Below are 20655 nucleotides of genomic sequence, written 5' to 3' on the forward strand. Positions count from 1 at the left end.
AAGGTCCCCCCATCTAATCTCTGCTGTAAGAAAAACAAAAGCCTTCCATTAGCTTGACTTCCAAGTTGAAACTTTACCTTTCCTCTTTTGGTCTTGACTGAAAAGTTCTGAGTGTTTAAAACGAAAGCTTAGGCTAAAATAGAAGACTAATGCCATATTTTCCAGGGTTTGTTTTACTGGGGATCAAATCAGTATGCCTCTTCTTCATGAAATGTATGGTGTGCAATTCTCTTGCTGTAATTATGGGCACCTTATTTTCCAAATGAAAAATCAGGAATTATTTTGGTTTTCAGTTTTGTTTGTGTATCTTATAAAGATGTAAAAAGTAAATTGCCTTTAAATCTGCACTCACACAGATACATTTATCTAAAATTATTTATTATTATTATTATTTATTATTATTTTGAGACAGGGTCTCACTTCATCACCCAGGCTGGAGTGCAGTGGCACAACCATGGCTCACAGCAGCCTTGACCTCCTGGGCTCAAGTAATATTCCTGCCTCAGCCTCCCAAGAAGCTGGGCCTATAGGTGCATGCCACCATGCCCAGCTAATATTTAAGTTTTTTGTAGAGATGAGGTCTCACTATGTTGCCCAGGCTGGTCTTGAACTCCTGAACTCAAGTGATCCTCCAGCCTTGGCCTCCCAAAGCGCTGAGATTAGGGCATGCCACCATGCTCAGCCTGTTTATCTAAAATTATTAAAATCACAAAACTAGAACTGTCCCTGGGACTCAGGACAACTGGTTGCTGTCAGGATGCCATTTGTAATTGCTGTGGCATCTAGGCATACAACCAGGTACTTACTATAGGATGCATGGGTCTGAGAAGTGGTGTTGAGAAGCTCCAGCTCCATAGGTGGCAGGTAGCTTCTTTTTTCTCATTTAACTATTGTTATTGCAAATGATCATGTGAGGATGTTTCTCCAGTGCTTTACAGTTACAGAGTATTTCCCTGGCCCGTATTTCATGTGACCCTCACAACTAACCTTAAGTGGCACAGTATTGTTCCCATTTTATCACTGAGGAAATCAAGATTCAGACAAATGCCTTTTCCTCTCCTCCTTGTTCTTTTATTTATTTTTCTTTTTGAGACAGAGTCTTGCTCTGTCACCCAGGCTGGAGTGCAGTGGCGCAATCTCGGTGGCTCGCTGCCACCTCCACCTCCCGGGTTCAAACAATTCTTGTGCCTCAGCCTACCAAGTAGCTGGGATTACAGATGCCCGCCACCACACCCAGCTAATGCGTTTTTGTTTTTTTTTTTCTTTTTGAGACCGAGTCTCACTCTGTCATCCAGTCCAGAGTGCAGTGATGTGATCGTGGCTCACTGCAACCTCTGCCTCCCGGGTTCAAGCATTTCTCCTTCCTCAGCCTCTTTAGTAGCTTGAATTACAGGCGTGTGCCACTACACCCAGCTAATTTTTGAATCTGTAGTAGAGACGGGGTTTCACCGTGTTGGTCAGGCTGGTCTTAAACTCTTGACCTCAGGTGATCCGCCCACCTCGACCTCTGACAGTGCTGGGATAACGGGCATGAGCCACTGTACCCAGCCTCCTCATTCTTTAACTGTAGAAAGCCACATAAATATACTAGGTTTGTGTTACACAGGCTCATCAGTTACCATCTTTTTCTTTTTCTTTTTCTCTTTCTTTTTTTTTTTTTTTGGTACTTTACTGTGGGTAAAAAGCTGGCATGTTAGGGAGTGCTTGCTATTCATGGTGTTGTGCTTTTCCCTCCAGGTGGCCCACCAGCACGAATGAGAAACCAGAAACGGATAACTGGGATGCATGGGCAGCCCAGCCCTCTCTCACCGTTCCAAGTGCCGGCCAGTTAAGGCAGAGATCCGCCTTTACTCCAGCCACAGCCACTGGCTCCTCCCCGTCTCCTGTGCTAGGCCAGGTAAAGGCAGCCAGTGAGAGTGTGAAGACTTAGCTTGCTATCTAGTGCCAACAACTTCAGCAAATGCTTTTTGGCAATGTCATCTAGAAGCAAGCCTTGTTATGCATGTCTTGGTTGGCTGGCAGTATGGGAATCCAGCGCAGGAGCCAGAAATCTGCTGTGAATAGTTGGGAGTTGGGGATGGGGGTGGGGCACAGTCAACTTCTCCTGCCTGGGTTGATGAAGGAAACTTCATTGCAGAAGTGGCATTTGAGCTGCATCTTGACCAGTGGGTAAGATCTTACTACAAAATGGAGAGAGCCAGCATATCAGACAGAAAATGCTGGGAGAAAGGCTTTAAGGCAGACAAGCAGAATGTGTTTAAGGAAAATCATGCACCACTCCATTTGTCTAGACCACTGAGTTTTTACAGGAAAAGGTAGACCAATTAAAGGTTAATGGGAGGCTCTGAAATGCCCTGCTCGGAAATAATAAGTCTGAAAGGATAAAGGTGGTTATTCTGAATAGTTCTCTTTTGCTTGATACAATAATGATAAAATGCTGAAATTTCTATCAATAATCATGCCAAACAACAAGTGCCCCTCTGGGAGGCACTGGAGGTTCCAGGATCATTTCTGATCTGAGAACACCCAGATGGAACGCAGGCTCTAGGCAGATCCATCTGGAGGAGTGGTGTGCAGGAAGATTAGAGTAGAGGGCCGGCAGGGCAGTGCCACCAGTCAGGGGGCTGTTACTGTCACCCAGCTGAGACCCAGGGCAGGCCTGGACCCAGCTGAGTTCATGTTCAACAAGTGGGGAGGTGCCGGTGGAAGCAGAAGAGGCGTGCAGGTGGGAGAGACTGCAGAGAAGAGTGAAGAGGTTGGAGTCACAATGCCTGTGGGAGCCGAAGGAAAGGGAAGAGGGCTGGGATTGAGAAAAAGGGCCCACCTTAAAGGGGGAAAGGAGGAAGGCAGAAAATGCACAGTTAAAGGGAAGAGTTGGGTTTTAGTTGTGTTGAGTTGAAGGTGAATGTGGGACCCTGTCTAGCAGGCTGTTGGAACATAGATCTGGAGGGTGGAAGAGAGCACGAGACCGGGATTATAGATGGGAGCCATTCCCGTAGAGAACGTTATCGGATCTCAGGAAATGTGTGAGGTCGTCCAAGGAGAGAGAATACAGGGCGAAAATAGCAAATCCACAGGCACGTACGTGTGTGTTCTGTGGCCTGGAAGAAGAAGAGGAGCTACTCAGCAGGAAATGGTACTTTCCTTTGCATCTGTCCTAGCTCAGCATTTGGCACGTGTCACATGCTCAGTTAACAGTGACTCAGTGACGGGGTGAGGGGTTGTTCCAGAAAGTGGAGGTGGGGGAGGGAGTTTGCTTATGTTATTAAGTACTGTGGTCAGGGCAAAGAAGAGACCATTCATTGTGACAGGTAGAGCTTTGTAACCTGGGAAGGAGAAGGATGAAACCACACTGCAGGGGCGTAAAAGGAAATGAGCAGCAAGGAAGTGGAAAGATCTGCAAAAGGAAAGAGGAGGACCAGAGTGGAGGGGCCTCAGGAAAGCAAGAACCAGCCATGTTGCCAGTGGAGATGGGGATGGAAAAGTGAAGTGTCAGAGGATATAGTTGGTATAAGGCAGACAACATTAAAGGCACAGAAAAGACAGGAGTCTTTTTCTTCTGGGTGAGGAAGAGTGAAAAGAGACTGGAGAAGATAAAGCCAAGAAAAATGTTCAGCTTGGGCTGTATGATACGGTTTTCAGTGAGGAAGGAGCCCGGAGGGGCTGCGGAGTGTAGAAGAGGTTTGGGAGCAGGCAAATGAGGGAGCCAACAAAGAAGAATGAAGAATTGGGCCGGCACGGTGGCTCATGCCTGTTATCACAGCACTTTGGGAGGCAGGCAGATCACCTGAAATCAGGAGTTCATGACCAGCCTGGCCAACATGGTGAAACCTCATCTCTACTAAAAAAATTAATAAATGCAAAAATCAGCCAGGCGTGGTGGTGGGCTCCTGTAATCCCAGCTACTTGGGAGGCTGAGGCAGAAGTATCGGTTGAACCTGGGAAGCGGAGGTTGTGGTAAGCTGAGATTGCGCCACGGCACTTCAGCCTGGGCGACAGAGCAAGACTCAGTTCTCAAAAAAAAAAAAAAGAAGAAGAAGAATTGCCTGGCTTAATTTAACCTGAGTCTGTAATAGATCATTGCACATTGCCTCAGCTTTCTCTAGCAATGCTTCACAGCTTGGGACTAGGAATAATAATAGTTATATAGCTCACCACTGTTATTTCTATCATAGCAATACTGTGCATGGATCTTACTAAACTTCCTGCCCCCTCCCCACCTACACACATCTTACATTACCGTGGGATTGCTACACTTTAATAGCCTTTTGGAGAAAGTATCATTTCTACTTTACAGATGTGGAAATTGAGATTCAGAGAGATTAAACAGTTGCCAAAGCCAGAAAATTAGTAAGTGACAGACCTGGGATTCAAACCCAGAGTCCACGTCCAGCCCAGGCTGGGGTCATTATGGCCCATCGATGTAGAAAGGTCGACACAGCAGACACGGGGAAGATTTCTCAGGGGGAGAGATTCTGAAATGCCAGTGAGGGCGCAGTTGAAAGGCCGACCCTGGGATCCATATGGAGAGAAGTCAATGAAGGGGCCGAGAGGATTAGACAGTGCAGAAGGGCTGTGGGATGAGGAGCTATGTAGGTGGCAGGTCCGCTGCAAGGGGGAAAATGCAAGGTCGAGAATATACAATCTGAGGGGTGTTCAAAATCCAGGGAAACCCCCTCAGCTCTGAGGGACTTGAAGGAGTGAATGTACAGCTAAGTGGAAGGAAATAGGATAGGGATGTTGTGGGTTTAAGAAGGTAAGATCCCATGAAGACCAGGAATTAGAGGTTATCAACATAGATGCTGAAACTGTTTGACCTGTTGTAAATTCTCTCTGCTTATCAGACATAATCATAACTTAATGTCAGTATAATATAAATAACTTCCGAAGGCAAGTACAAATTGGTTCTGAAGTAACTCTCTCTAGGCATTGTCCTTTGTTCTTGCCCGTTCATATATATGATTGAAACTTGGTGTTTCATTTTTTACTAAATGCTTTAAAATATTGTAATGGTTTAATGCTATAGCTTCTTGAAAGATAATAAATGCCTTACCCTGCCTTTCCAGCCTGACCTCCTCCTCCACCCCTCCATGAGACTAGGCCACATGCAGCCCCGGATTGTGCTTCTCTTCCCGGACCCCTTGCAGTGTTCCACCTCGAGGCCTTTGCCCATGCTGCGCCCTCGGCCTGGAGTGCCTTTCCTCCGAAGCCCTAGCTGTCAAAGTCCTTCTCATCCTTCAAGGCCCATCTCAGATGCTGCCCCCTCTATGAAATTTACCCTGATGCCCCCAGGCAGAATTCATCCCTCTTTCCTCTTTATTCCTGCAGTGAATAGTAGGAACTCCTTTTCAGTATATTGCATTCTGCCAGGTGGTACACATGGTTGTTTTTATCTCTTTCTTCCCCATTACTTGTGAGTTTCTTGCTAATAATACTGCCCATCTTTATAGTGTTTTATGGTTAATAAAGTGCTTTTCCCTAAATTATTTGGGGGAGGCAAAGACTGTTTTTTTCATTTTTGTAATCTCATGGAGCAGTGCATGTAGATGTACAATAAATGGTAATTACAATGAATTTACGCTCACCAAATCCCTGTTTTCTCTGAAAAGGAACTAAAACAAGCATAATCCAGATAGGACCTATATCCCTGGGTCCACCTAAACTAAAATGCCAGTTAATGATCTCATGATAGTTCATAAAATTTCTGCTCCAGTATTAATCCTCCACTAAAAACACCAGTCAAATTGGAAATGGGGAGGTATCCTGGGCAACTTGAGAGTAAAAATAGAACCAAAATTTAAAAGGCGCATAGATGCAACAGAATAATTGTGACCTCCTGGCTTGTTGAAAGAGAGAGTTATAGATGGTCAGACAGTGACTTTGTGAAGAGGCTGGCAGGCTTTTGCCTCCACTTTTGGAAATAAACAATTGTTGGGAAACATGAAGCATCCAGCCCTCCTGCTGTGCTGCCTCCGGGTGCTTTGTGGCCGTGTGTGCTTGTCTGGCCTGTGCTTGTTGGAGAGGTGCCATGTTCATGTCTGCCCTAATTGATAACAAACTGCAACGTAACGAGAGGTCCTTTATGTCATTCCACACAAGGGTGAAAAGGTGGAGGGGCTACAAGCTCAAGCCCTGTATCCTTGGAGAGCCAAAAAAGACAACCATTTAAATTTTAACAAAAATGATGTCATCACCGTCCTGGAACAGCAAGACATGTGGTGGTTTGGAGAAGTTCAAGGTCAGAAGGGTTGGTTCCCCAAGTCTTACGTCAAACTCATTTCAGGGCCCATAAGGAAATCTACCAGGTATTTTTGTATTTATCTGCTTGTATTTGATGAAAACAATATTAGGTGTTAAGTTACTGTTTGCACTAGTTAAGATTCACAGACAGGCGTTGCGGGATTAGTTTGTCTTCTAGATCTTTTAACTGCAAAAGTTAGAGTATAGAGAGTACCAAAAGGGAGCCTCTTACAGATAAGTGCATTCTTTCTTCCCTCATGAAAACCTGTGTGCCTTGTTTTTCATTTTCTTATGCAAGAAGGAATTCAGCTCTGAGACCTGGAACTCTCTTGTGCATTAGTTGGAGATTATGACTCTCTTTATGCTTATTACCCAGTGCTGTACCAGATATGTGTGAATACTTAGAAACCCAAAGGATTTGGGGAAATGATCAGAGGACTTAATTGTCTTTTTCATTAGGGTCTTATAGCATGAAACCTAAGGTTGTTAATTCCTCCAACCATATTAATGTTCAGAACAAACTATGAGCTTTAAGAAGATGAATATAGCAAAAATATTCAATGAGCATCTCTCAGTCAGTCTTGCCTTGAAACAAACTAGTACATAAGCTATGTGTCCGGTATAGCAAAGTGCTGAAAAATAAGAATGCGAGCTTAGAGTCATGCCTCTGTATTACCTAATTATGTGTTTTTAAACTAGCTAAGTACAACTATTTCAGCTGTGAATTGTTTAAAGTTTTAAAAGTTAAGCAGTTTTAACAGAAAAATCAGTGTCAGGTGCACTATTTTCTTCGAAGATAAAAATTAAAATACTCTCTTCTTCCCTTACTGCAGCATGGAGTCTGGTTCTTCAGAGAGTCCTGCTAGTCTAAAGCGAGTAGCCTCTCCAGCAGCCAAGCCGGTCGTTTCTGGAGAAGGTGAGGGCCTGAGTTGTATTATGTTCTTCAGAAGGGTCAAGGACATTGCGTAAATGTTTGAAATGAGATTGAATTTCATCTTAAGATAGACTACATTTATGATCAGTATATTAAACTACAGTAAAATGAAAGTTTAGCTCTTTACAGAATCAGAGTACTTCATGGAAAATACTGTCAGACATATTAATCATCAAAAACTGAATTTTCTAATTATATTTTATTATGAGCCCTTTGACTTTTACAAGAGACCCATTCAGTTCACTAAGAATCAAGTTTTCCAAGCATCTCTATACCTAAATTGTGGTCATTGCTTCATCTAACATAGTCTAGTCTCATCTGACTTCATAGATAAGTATTTCATTTTTAAAAGTAACTACGCAGACCACTAGAGTTCTCACAGTAACATGAATGCCATCTGTACCATCCCAAATGAAACTGAAACTCAATTTATGTGCTCCATGAAAACAACCAAACCAGACAATTTAGGACTAAAAAAAATCATTTTGAGTGTTTATTACACAAATAATTGCTTTCTTTCTCAATCTCCACTTGCTGACATAATCCTAAATATTATATGGATGCCAACCGAACGAAACCTGTGTAATTCAGAACCTCATGGTAAAAATCTCACATCTTTTTTACATTCAGTACAGCCATCATCACATCCTAACTGGAGAGTGCTCCCTGAGTTAGATGGGTTTTCTGTGTAGACGTCTGAGCAATGTTGTAGTTAACAGATGCTATAACTAACCAATTCTATAGTAATTCTTTATGGGTTCCTTGAATACATTACATGAGAATAGAATGTTTTATTTAGTTTGTCTGCCATAATGAGATTGTTACATTCCTTAGAAACCTTGCCCAATGAAAAATAGAATTATTAAAACAGCTGTTCTAGGTGGAGACAGCAAGGATTAAGGTATAGTGGTATTTCAGACTCACAGTAACAATGTTCTTTTTTCAAGAGGATTTTTTAAAGTAAAAATTTTTTTTAGTTCATAGCATAGCTATAAAACCTTATCATCACTAAACAATCCAGCATCTCCTTTTTGCTATTACCGTGAAAATGATTAACAGAGTTCCCTTTATACATTGTCATTATCTTAATGACTTTTTTATCCACTGTTAGGGTAACAAGGCAAAAAGCTCCTTTAAACACAGCACATGCAGTTAGTTTAGTAAAAAGCAAATTATGCACCTCACCAAAAAATAAGAAAGAAAAAAACTTTGGTGTGTTATATCCAGTCAAGGCTCACTGGAGGGCTGGAGTTTGTATCTTGACTCACCCATCTAGTAACAGTACTATTTTGTTTATGCCTTAGCTTCCTTGTCTGTAAATTGGCCGTGATAACTCCCCTTGAGGTAGGAAATTATTACAAGGATAGTGAGATAATATGCAGAAGGCCTTTAGAACAAAGCTCAGTAAATGTCTACTACTTTTATGTCGTTTTTGCTTCATTCCCTGGATTACTGGTAAAGCCACGTAAAGTATGAGCATCCTCATCCAATAGCAGTGTGGAGGAATGTTTGTTTATTTTTGTTTTTTGTTTTTTGTTTTTTTTGTTTTTTTGTTTTTTTTTTGAGACGGTGTCTCGCTCTGTCGCCCAGGCTGGAGTGCAGTGGCGCAATCTCGGCTCACTGCAAGCTCCGCCTCCCGGGTTCACGCCATTCTCCTGCCTCAGCCTCCCGAGTAGCTGGGACTACAGGCGCCCACCACTGCACCCAGCTAATTTTTTCTATTTTTAGTAGAGATGGGGTTTCACCATGGTCTCGATCTCCTGACCTTGTGATCCGCCCGCCTCGGCCTCCCAAAGTGCTGGGATTACAGGCGTGAGCCACTGCGCCCGGCCTTATTTGTTTTGAGACATGTACTGAGGCCTCAATAAATAGGTCACAAGTGAACCACGCATATACTTAAAATTGGGCAGCATGATGGAGTTAAATTCTGATCTTAGTTTGTATCTATTACAGCCGTTTTGAAATGACTTAGTTATTAGAAATACTGGAAAGCTTGCTGGCTTTGTGAAGGGATGGGAGGACATTAACCTTAGAAATTCTGAGAAAAGCTATTTTCGTTTATTAATGAGCCTCTTGTTAATACCACATTGAACATAATCAAATTTAAAGTAAACTGTAAACCAGATAAAATAGGTGATTGGCTTGGGTTACTTTTAAAATACTGGTTTGGGGATGGACAGTGCCCTCTGTGAAATGTCTCCTGAGAAGGGGTAGCTGAAGAGGAACCTCTGCCTATCCGTCATCACGTCTCTGGGTTTCATTGTCACCCTAAAGCCACTCTCAGATGCCTTTGTGCAAGGCAGGCAGGGCAAGGCCAGCCTCGGTCTTCCCAGTCTCCTTTATATTTTATACTGCAATACCAAGTTCAGCCAGAGTTCATGTTTCTGAAGTTTCTTAAGCATTTGGAAAGTTACTTCAAAATTTGGATCCATTTTAAAGAAAGTAACTTTGAAGCTGAGGAATCACTGGGGAAAGTATTGATGGCCAAGGATCCTGTCTTAAATGGCCAAATATGATCTAAAGAACAGTAACAGGGAGCAGAATGAAAAGGGAAGGGTGAGAGTATGGAGAAATCAGAAAAATGAGTCTGTTAATGAAGAAAGAATGACCCTATTAAAGCCACCACACTTTGATTTCCTTGTGTGGGAAATCGTTTTTCCAGTTTTCACTGTGGAGGTGTGTGTTCCCAGCGCCTCAGGGCTAAAGACAGGGAGCCTTCTGTTTTCCCTGGGACGCTTGAATGACCTGTGTCTGCCATGGGGCCCAGTGCTCTCCACCAGCAATTGCTGCTGGCCTCGGCGCTGACAGGTCAACACTGGCGCTGAAGGAGGCCCTTGTTGCTCCAGGGGCTGCCCACGTGAGCACAAGGGTTAGAGGTTTTTGTGTTTTTGTCTGTTTGTTTTAGTTTTCATTAGTACCTCCTGCAGAGGCTCTGATAATTAACCGAAGGAGTTCTCCATACAAAAGTCCTGCCTCTTACTCAACACGAGGCTGGACATTAAAGGAACATCATCTGAGATTTAGAGAGAAACAGACGTTGTCCGTCATAAAAATGAACTTTTTGGGTAAATGGTGATTTTTCTGTTGCTTTAAAAAAATACAAACAAAAGCCTAGGATAAAATGGAGAAAAAGTGGAAACAAGAAGCATGTGCATCTTTCTGTAAATCTTTTATCCTGTACCTAGAACCTCCATGTAGGATTTTGTGTCTGGTGATCTTTCTGAGAGTGTGATTTGGTTCTAAGCCTTAATAAAATCCACCAACAGTGATGCAAAGTTCTACGTCTAATTAAAAAGAAAAGTTTCTTCTGTAATGCACACCCTTCAAATTCAAGACACAAAGGAACATTAGTTCTTATTCTTTAAGACTAAATGACATGGATAATAAAATGTCATAAACTGGGATTTGTCTTTTTAACTTGTTGAAAGGCTTTCTGGGATTGGGTTGGACATTCCTTTTCTCATCAGTCCTCCCTGTGCTCTTGAATGACAACTAGATGCCCATTTTTAACTAAATAATATGTGTAACTCATTTTGTGTTCTAACAGCTTCCTATCATATTGTGTATGTGGCACAATAGGACATAAGTTTTCAGGCAGTTGAATAATGAAAAGTATGTCTTATTTAATTTATGCAAAGGATTTATGCTATCTAACAATTTTTTAAAACTGTGACTTGGTACCCTCAAAACTGAAATACACATATTTAATATGCTTACCAAGAGCCTGCATCTGAATGCATCTGAACCAGTGCTCAGCACAGAGTAGGTATTGTGTAACTCTTAGTTAAAAATAAATGTAAAAACCATTTTCATTCAAAAAGAAATCATGACGCTAAATGGCAGATCACTCGTAAATACTCCAGTGTCGGTAAACATGCAGTTGGGTTTTTTGTTCCTGTGTCTGGGTCTTCCCAGGAATTGTCTCCCTGTCTGCAGCTACTGAACTTTTATGTGCACTGGGGGAATGTGGAGCCCAGGGTATTCTGCAGCTCTGTATTTTATCTGTGACTAGCCTTTCTCTTGAATGGATCTTGTCCTAACTTCCTTATTCGTAAACTTGCTTTTGCAAAGCTGTCTGGGATTTCTTTAAACAATCAAGCTCTCTCCGTATCTCAATATTTCTCCCCACCAGAATTTATTGCCATGTACACTTACGAGAGTTCTGAGCAAGGAGATTTAACCTTTCAGCAAGGGGATGTGATTTTGGTTACCAAGAAAGATGGTGACTGGTGGACAGGAACAGTGGGCGACAAGTCCGGAGTCTTCCCTTCTAACTATGTGAGGCTTAAAGATTCAGAGGTAAACCCACATTAACTGTTTCCTCTCCCTTTCTGTGCGGTGATTCTCTTTGCGGGGAGTCACGATGTTTGACAGTGGAACTTTGTTGGGTTTTGCTAAGTTCTGGAATGTGACAGTAAATCCAGTGTGACCTGTCATTGTTTGATTTTGTTATTTGGCACTGCGGAGTAAGCATTGGCTTCCCCCAAGCAGAACGCATCAGGGCTAAGTGGAGGCTGAGTGTGATGGGGCTGGTCCACATCAGCTGGGAGGATCATGTTCAGTATTAAGCTCTCTTCCTGCGTGTAACCGACTTATGCTTTGGAGTAAACTTTCTTGATTAGATCATTATGGTCACTGATTTTTAAATGCCCCAAGAATGATAGCAATATTTTGCCTGTATGAACAGAAGTATTCTGGTGATAATCGCCCCAGAATATTGGGTATTAGAAAGTTTTTAGAATTTCTGGTTTTGCCCACACAGCAGAAAGACACAAGATCTAAGAGATGGGTACACTTTTGACTAGGCCTTAGAATCTCCGTTGATCAGGACTGAATTTAAGTGCTATTATCTGTATAAATTGGAAGGGCTCCCACTATTGTTAAATAGAGCCCTAAAAGTTTGATCGCATAAACTGTGGTCTTAAGATAGTGCAAGTTTAATGGAATGGTGGGGTGGACTTACCACGGAGTATGGAAGTCAGTCTTGTAGGAGCCACTTGCACGTTAGTGGAGAGTTTCAGGGTATAAATGGAGTCACTTAACAGATCCAGTGCACATTTTAAAAAGCCAACAAGAATTGACTCATTTTTTAAAGCCTTGACAGTCAATTCACAGTAATTTTCTTTTTCTCCTCATACCTCATAGGTACTGAGAGAGAAAAGGCTGGCAGGGAGCCTGTAGGGGCCGCTTTCTCAGGAGTAAGCAAGAGGACAAAGTTCTCTATTTCAAATGCCAGTCGTAGAGGGTATACTGGGCTCTTCCATGTGCAGCTCCATGTGCTCGGAGCTGCTCTGGGGGCGAGGCTGGGCCTGGTGCCCTGCTCTAGTAGTCCTGCCCTTGGCCTGCTCACCTCTCCTGCAGCTCCCAGAAACGATTTTATTTGCTTGGATTTTGTTTTTTTAAGGGGTGGCATTGTTTTGCTTTTTGGTTTTTCTTGCTGCGGTCTTGAGAGCAGCTAAGTGGAATTCCCATGGATGGATTTACTTAAGTCTGCCCACCCTTGGAGAATTTGGCAGAAGCCTGGAAGAAAATAATTTTGCCCTGTGAGACAGCTGGCATATTGGACTTTTCAGACCTGGAAACAGAGAATTAAATTCTTCTCCAGGCCAGCAAGTCGAGTCCAATGAGAGTCATATAGATGATATTTCAGGGGAGTTGGGTAAAACTCTAAAAGCCAAACTTAATTTCTACTACCGTGCATGAGAACTCTTAAAGTGACTTGACTTTTTGGATCAGTTAAAATACAAAAGTTATTACTTGTAATGTATTTTAATAAGTTACAGTTTTCTACTTTAATAAAACCATCTGAAATAAATATTAGGAAAACACAGTGACTTTTTTTTAAGGTAAGTAGAGTTGTAAGCTATTTTCTTAACCACAGTCTTAAATTATTAGCCACAGAAGAACTAGCAGTACTAAAAATTTTTAGATATACATTTAGCGATACTATTCAATAATAATGAAAAAAATTCGAAAACTCAGCTCTTTCGTCCTACTTGAATGCAGAGTTCAGTGTAAAAGCAAAATATCTGACCAAACTTAACACCAGACCCAGCTTCAGATACCAGAATTGATGTCTGGGCATGGGGAGAGTTGTCCCATCCTGCTTCCCTTCTCTGTATGGGCAGGTCTGGGGCACAGTCTGGGGGACTTTATAGGTGCTGGGAGGACAGAACATGGCCTTCTGAATCCATCCCAGCTTATGGGACTGGCTGGGGTTTTTCAAAGGGAGCTCATTGAAACTACTTGAACTCTACTGTTGGCTACTGCCAATTGCCTTGTTCTTTTTATGGAGTATAGGGAGTCAATTCTAAGCCTGTACTAGGAAAGTTAAGTGGTCACTGGAGTCTTGTTTCATTGGTATTTCTTTTTTTTGATATGCAGCCTATTGAAAAATAGTGAGAGATTGCTATTGTATAACTTTGTTTGTTAATAAAGCAGAATCAGTGTAAAAATTTAACCCAAACTTTTCCTGGTAAATGGTTCTTAAATTTCAGTAAGCAAAATAAAGAGACTGTAAGTTGTGTTCCTGGTAGATAAATGGCCTATTTTTATTCTTTCAGTAACTCATGTTTAGTTTACTAAGCCTTTTGTTTTGTTTTAATTGGAATACTTAATTTACTGCGAGATAGACTCAAGCATAAATTAATTTAGAATAAAGCACTTTGTAACAACAGATTCCGTTCTGGCTCCTGTCCTGCCTCTCGTGGTCTCTGTTGTTGGCTTACTTGGCTGGTTTAAAATTCCATGAGTATCCCAGAGAGGAATTCAACCCCAGAGCACTTTTTAAACACTTGATAGTTGGGAAGAAATATGCTCTGCCTCTCTGCATTGATAGAGAAATTTCAGTGTATAAACGCTGTGAAATTGAGTGGAAAGGCCACACAGGACAGCCACTGCCTCTTTGGATAGAGAGGGGTGAATAGGATGGGGGAAGAGAGGTTCCAGTTGTCCCTGTACTGTGTTAGTTTTTTAAAAAAGAAAGCTCCTGAAGCAAATGTGCAAAATATTAATATTTTAATGTGTTAAATCCGGGTGGTAGGCTCATGAGTTATATTCCTTGTACTTTTTATATGTGAAATACTTCATAATTAACCATGTGAAAATAAGCCCGAGCTTAGTATTTAGGACGTAAACTAACAGTTCTATCCTGGAACCTCCTGTTAGATTTGACCAGGTCCAAGAAGTGCCTGTGCTCGGAGCCCTCTGGGCTCTTACAGGGCCCCATACTCTGCTGTTTTTTTCTCTTATAGAAACGAGTAAAAGCCACATGTTTTGAAGTACTTATTTTGTCCCATATTTTCCTGATCTATATCCTTGTGTCAGGTGATACAGTGCTGTGTTTTCCCAGAATGAAAAGTGGGGCTTTGGGGCTCAAGTGGGTTTGTGTCATCATTAATCGTTTTTAAAGTTGCATGATCAAAACTTCAGCATGCAAATGAGACCTTTTGCTCTGTTTTAAGGGCTCTGGAACTGCTGGGAAAACAGGGAGTTTAGGAAAAAAACCTGGTAAGTTACAAACCCTGATGCTTACTTTTCAATGTTTTGAATGTAATTGATAGTTGCTCCCCATATTTGTGTATTAGGGCCAGAAGCCTAAAATAAAAAGAATCTTGCCTAAGAGTGGTGAGAGTAAGTCCTTTCCTTGGAATCCATTAATAATTTCACTTGGTTATGAGATTCGTCTGTTGCTTCACACATGAAGAGTGGAGACGTCACCTGACAGAATGTTCTCTTGGGTTGTCGAGAAATAAATCAGGTGAGGCCAGGTGCAGTGACTCACACCTGTAATCGCAGCAGTTTTGGAGACCGAGGCAGGTGGATCATTTGAGGTCAGGAGTTTAAGACCAGCCTGGCCAACAGAGGAAACCCAGTCTCTACCAAAAAAATACAAAAATTAGCCAGGCATAGTGGCATACACCTGTAATCCCAGCTGCTCGGGAGGCTGAGGCAGGGGAATCGCTTGAACCTGGGAGGCCAAGGTGGCAGTGAGCCAAGGTTGCGCCACTGCACTCTAGCCTGGGCGACAGAACAAGACTGTATCTCAAAAAATAAAATAAAATAAATACATAAATAATTCAGGCGAGATACTGGGAAGTTATAATACATGGAGCTGTAGGATTATGGGCTCAACTGCTTCTCCGTCTTCTCTTAGGCTTGGTTAGCCCTTTTTCATTTCCTAATAATGCATTCCCAGGACACAAACAATGGAGAAGATTAGAGAAGCAACAGATATTATGTGAGTGTAGGTGCTATTAATTTAGAAGCCATTGGATGGTTTTCCTCGGTACACATTGAAGGTACAAAATTATAGTCACACCTCTGAATCCAAAGTGTTTTAGTTTATTTCAATAAAATCACATGTGCTATAAATAGCAAGAAAAAGAAAAGAAAGCGGATGTGAAATAATATGGTTTCTGTGGCACGTCTTCCTGGTCTGGGTCATTTGAGCCTTTTTGCTATCATATCCTTAGGAAATTACAGGTTAAAACAGTCACTGAAATGCCAAAAGACGGATTTGCTTGTCTGTCTGGTGCCCAGCTCCAACTGGGCTTACATGGCCAGAAAAAGAAAGGGAAATTTCACATAGTGTAGGATTTTATTTTAGTCAGACAAATGCAGTCAATGGAAGGAGATACATTGGACCACCCACCAAATCTCTGTTTTAAGTGTAAGTTTTCTAAGTTTTGGACATTTGTCATTCCAGAGGGTCCAGATATTTCATAGATGATGCCCAGGTGGGCTTTACTTTGTACTGAAACTAGCAAGAAAGGACACAAAAGACCTCAGAGAATGTTGGGGCAGATTGCTGGCTGCATCTGCCAGGTCCCATGAGGAGCAAGAACATCCAGTGCCAAATAGAACACTAGTTTGGTCTTTCTTCAAGCCATAAACTCTTGGAACCAAGAGCTGGTCTTTGGTTTGTTGCAGTAGAGTCCTCATCCCAGTGCAGACATCCCAACTGGAGCTCCCAGTCAGAGCCTAGGCTGGGCCAGTAGACTGTGCTGTGGCCTTTCTTGCTTGCCCTGAGCTCTCCAAAGCATCAGGCAGGGCCAGGCCTGCACCGTGACTGCCGGGTGCTTCTGTCCTGGTGGCCAACCCCTGATAGCATGCAGAACAGGATGAGAGCGGCTTGCTTAAGGGCCAGAGTCTTACTCGTTCCCTGGAGTGAGTAGAAAAGTAGGCAATCTCGTCAGAACCTGGGACCTTTTTGCGTTCTTCCTTTCCATTCTTCTTTACTTCATTCCCTCTTTCTTCTTTTCTTTCTGTCCTTCTTTCCTTCTTTTCTCCTTTCTTTCACAGACCACACTTGGAGAGCAAGGGTAGAGGAGTAGAACAGTTTGTTCTGTATTGCTTCTAGAAGTTCAGAAAGCGTAGCTGCAGATGTGCCAGAACTCAGGCAGAGAAGGGTTCTGTTTTTTCATACTCGATCTCCTGGGCCAGGGGAAATGTGTGTTTCAGAGCCTGGTCTGTGGTACTGCTGGAATTTTTCCCATGGGACTTTTCACATTCAGGAAAAGTACAGAACCGTTTACATTTTTTTCCCTGTGCTGAATTGTTTTTGCATAAAGTTCCCTTCTTAACTCCAGGTCCCTCCTATAACGTGAAATAAAAAGAAAGAAATTTTCCCTGCCATGATTTGCACCTGATATTCAGGGATCACTCAAAATGTGAGACATAAAGAAGAAGGCTGTGTCGTTGGGAGTGAGAATCTGCAGCAACAACATAGAAATAAGCTCTTGCCGGGCTCCCAGTGGTTTCTGAGGAAAACAGGCTTCTGTTTCTGCTGTACTTGGCAGCTGGGAAAGCTATGGAGTCCTCCAGTCACTTTAAAGTGGCAGCTCAGCCATTGAGTGCTGCTGTGCTGGGGTGGGTGGCAAAGGAGGCCCCCACCTGTGGCCTCAGGGCATTCCCGGTAATTATGGGAGGGGTGTGACAGAAGGTGCCAGGAGTGGGCAAGGAGCGGACTTTGTGGAGGGAAGTTGGTAAGTTTCGCGGGGTGACAAGGGAGTCTGCAGCCCACTGAGGGCTCGAGGATCAGCCAAGCCCTTGAATGCCGTGTCTGCCTGGTAGCTCTGGGAACAGGGGCGATTCAGGGAGCCTTACTCGTTGAGTAGAAATCCAGCCCAATACATTGGTTTTGATGTGTTCATCTGTGAACCTGGGAGGCGCCCACATCTTCTTGCCCTTTTCTCCTGCTGACTCTAACAGTGCACTGCCATGTTTGATCTTGTTTTTCAGAAATTGCCCAGGTTATTGCCTCATACACCGCCACCGGCCCCGAGCAGCTCACTCTCGCCCCTGGTCAGCTGATTTTGATCCGAAAAAAGAACCCAGGTGGATGGTGGGAAGGAGAGCTGCAAGTCAGTGTCTTTTCTCTTCATTTACAATTCTCCATCCAAGTTTCAATACACAAAATCTCAAAGGGACGCTATTTTATTGTAAAGTACAAACCACCCCTCACTGCCTAAATTCTGTATTTGGATAGTGAGAGATGCCAAATTTTCTGTATTTGTTTAGTTCCTAAGTTTCAGACAGCTGGTAACAGATTTCTGAGAGCTGGGAGCTCATATGAAAACATATCTGTTCCATTTCTGAGTTCAGATAGTGAGTGTCAGCATAGTGAGAACTCGTATGATGAGGGACGCCTGCATAGCATCGTCCTGATGTGCCTTGGCATTAGAGAGTGGAGCTTTTCCTCAGTGGCACAAGAGCAGGTTTCTTTGCATTCAAAGCCACATCCATACATCACAGTATTTTTAGTTCCTGTGTGTGTGCGCGTGCGTGTGTGTGTGTATTGTTAATCATATCATCTTGTTACACATTTTACCATTCCAGAAACTTCCTATAGGTCTCATTTCCAGAGACAAAGATGCTTTAAAAAGATTGCTGTTACACAATTCTCGTGGTAAGACTTCCTAGAATCATCGATGGATGCCAAATCTGCAGGAAAATTTTCAGTAGGAGCAGTAAATGTGCATGGTCTTGAAGTGACCCCCACAGATCACTCGTGATCTGCAGGGGAAAACACAGTCATTATGAGTGGAGAGCTAGGACAACACCTGAATGAGGTGATCAGAATGATGAGCAGTGGGGAGACCAGAGGACATCATGTGTGTGCAGCTGTGCCGGGAGCGAGGAGGGAGTGACTGTTCTTCAAAAATGTCACGATCGTAGAAGACAAAACCTGTCGAAAGGGTGCTAAAGAGGCGTGAGGACTGACTGCAGTATCTAGACTTAGTGCAGTATCTAGACCGTGTGTGAAAGAAAATCACGCTGTAAAGGACAATATTGGGATAATGGACAAAATTGGGTTATGGACACTAGATTAGACAAAATTATTGTACCGGTGTTAAATTTACTGAAAGCAATAACTGTACTGTGGTTATATAAGAGAATATTCTTATTTTTAGGAGATACACGTTGAAGTATTTAGGGGTAAAGAGTTAAGATGTAAGCAACTTGCAATCAGATGATTCAAAAAAAGAACTTACAGAGAAGAGGGTGGGGAGGGAGAGAGAAAGCGCACAAATGAGGGAGCAGCTGGCACCCGCCGAGTGTTGACAGTAGGTGAATTCGGGTAAAGGGCCTACGGGTGTTCCGTGTGCTTTTCTTATTCTTGCCGCTTTTCTGTGAGTTTGAAATCATTTCTAAATAAAAAGTTGCCTTTAAAAAGTTACTACTACAGCAGTTACTTGAGAGGTAAGCCGGCTGACTTTTCATATGGAAAGTGTGTCTCCCTCCCCGCATCCTCCCCCATCCAAAGTGAAGATCAGCCTCCGACCGCCAGGCGGGCACCTGGCCACCTGCTTCATAGCTTAGTGAAGGACGGGGCTTGCTCCCTGACTTGCCCATGTGGGGCCTGTGGAAGAGCTGAATTTCCCAGCAGCCGTCCATCTCTCTGGCCTTTGTTGAACGTGGGCCTCTGCGTAACACAGGGGGCCTCAGTAAGACTTGGCCAGATATAGGAAGGAATGGTTTCTGGAATGCTTTGTGAGGAAGGGGCCTGTGGGAACCCTTTGATGGCCATTAGTGGGCCTGTAGACTGACTTCCCCAATCTGCTGGTGTTTGTCTGCCCATGAGCAGGACGGTATGGAACTATGTAAGTTTGAGGGGGAAGAGGGAGGCAGGAAACCTTTGCCGTGCAGTGGGCTAGCCACAGAAGACAGACCCTCGGGTGCTGAGGAATGGGGGTTAGAACAGCAGGAGCACAAAGGAAGAAGGCCTTGCTGGGGAAGGCCTCGGGTCTCACACAGTCCCGTCTACCACTCTGTGGAGGTGAGCCTGAGGCCGGGACAGGAAGAGCCACACTGGAGAGCTGAATATATAAGAAATGCATCTTGGCCAGAATAGAAGGCACAACCTGGAGTGTAACTGAAGATGAAACTTCCCCTGGGGAGCTCGCTGGTGGACACCCATAATTGTCCTTTCCAGGAGTGCTGGCCAGATGCTACTCACTGGTTCAGGAATCTGACCTCTGGAGGCCTGAAAATCCACTCCTTTTTATCAACATGCCTTCTCCTGTGCTGGGGAGGGAGAGGCCTCCTTAGACCCTCAGGTCCCACTCCCTGCTTAGAGTTGTGCTGTGTCACCCATTGGCCCTGCCAGCATCATGCCTCTGTCCTGTTCTGGAGACATGGGAGACTCCCATCGCCTTTCCTCCTCGCCTGCCAGGGGAAGGCTTCCTGCAGGGCCCCTCTCCCCAGTGTAGCCTCACGTCTTAACGCTGAGCAATGACGTCTCCACTCCAGCCTCTTTGAAACACCGACACCCCCTGCTCTTCTGCCTCGCTGCCTTTGTTCATGACATTTCTCCCCAGGGGCCAGCCGACTCCCACCTCTCCACTTCCCGCAAGAGCTGGCAGATCCCACTTCTGGAAGCTCTCTGTGACCATCCCAACCAGAAGTGCCGTCTCCCTCCCCTGAGCTCCAGCGGTGGCCCCGTGCCAGCACCACTCTTTAGTATTTTATATTACTTTGCTTTCTGTGCACATTTCTTATTTCCACATGTAGCTGACTAGCCCCTTGGAGGCAGCAGCTGTATTTTCCAGTCCCCACACCTCTAGCACTGTGCTAAAGTGAGAGTTTGAGTGGTTCTTAGAATCCACAGTAAAGAGGCTGAGTTGCCATGGCCCAGGAGAGCTCCTGGCGCTGTCACCAGAGTGACTCTCCGTGTGGATCCACCAATGAGGAAACACCAGCGAGGTCTGTGCTCTGCTGCAGAGGTGTGGGAAAGGGTGTCACTGCGAGCAGAATGGTGGTACACTCGGTGAATAAACGTGGAAACGTAACCAAATGGCTTCAGTCATCGGCAGGTTCACTGTGAACGTAAAAGCTTTAGTCTTTGAGCCAAGGGAATGAAATCTGTCAGACCTCAAGGAAAAGTGAAGCCTGCTCTGTGTTCTCAAAGTGACCCAGAGGTATCCCTCTTGATAAATTGGCAGGTGGGAGGGCACAGGTAATGTGGTAGACGTTTTCTT

The 20655-nt window shown here is 43.7% G+C and overlaps 1 protein-coding gene across 1 annotated transcript in view; it reads left to right on the forward strand.

The window, feature by feature from the left end:
- ITSN1 (intersectin 1 (SH3 domain protein)) overlaps window positions 1–20655 on the forward strand; it is a 196230-nt gene that overhangs the window by 118284 nt on the left and 57291 nt on the right. The window contains exons 22-27 of the mRNA XM_011999125.1: window positions 1738–1897; window positions 6100–6305; window positions 7074–7156; window positions 11307–11473; window positions 14638–14683; window positions 17417–17538. Of these exons, the coding sequence (XP_011854515.1) occupies window positions 1738–1897; window positions 6100–6305; window positions 7074–7156; window positions 11307–11473; window positions 14638–14683; window positions 17417–17538 (784 nt within the window). The remainder of the gene's footprint in view (window positions 1–1737; window positions 1898–6099; window positions 6306–7073; window positions 7157–11306; window positions 11474–14637; window positions 14684–17416; window positions 17539–20655) is intronic.

This window comes from Mandrillus leucophaeus, unplaced genomic scaffold (assembly GCF_000951045.1).
Source record: "Mandrillus leucophaeus isolate KB7577 unplaced genomic scaffold, Mleu.le_1.0 Scaffold582, whole genome shotgun sequence".
NCBI classification, from domain to species: domain Eukaryota; kingdom Metazoa; phylum Chordata; class Mammalia; order Primates; family Cercopithecidae; genus Mandrillus; species Mandrillus leucophaeus.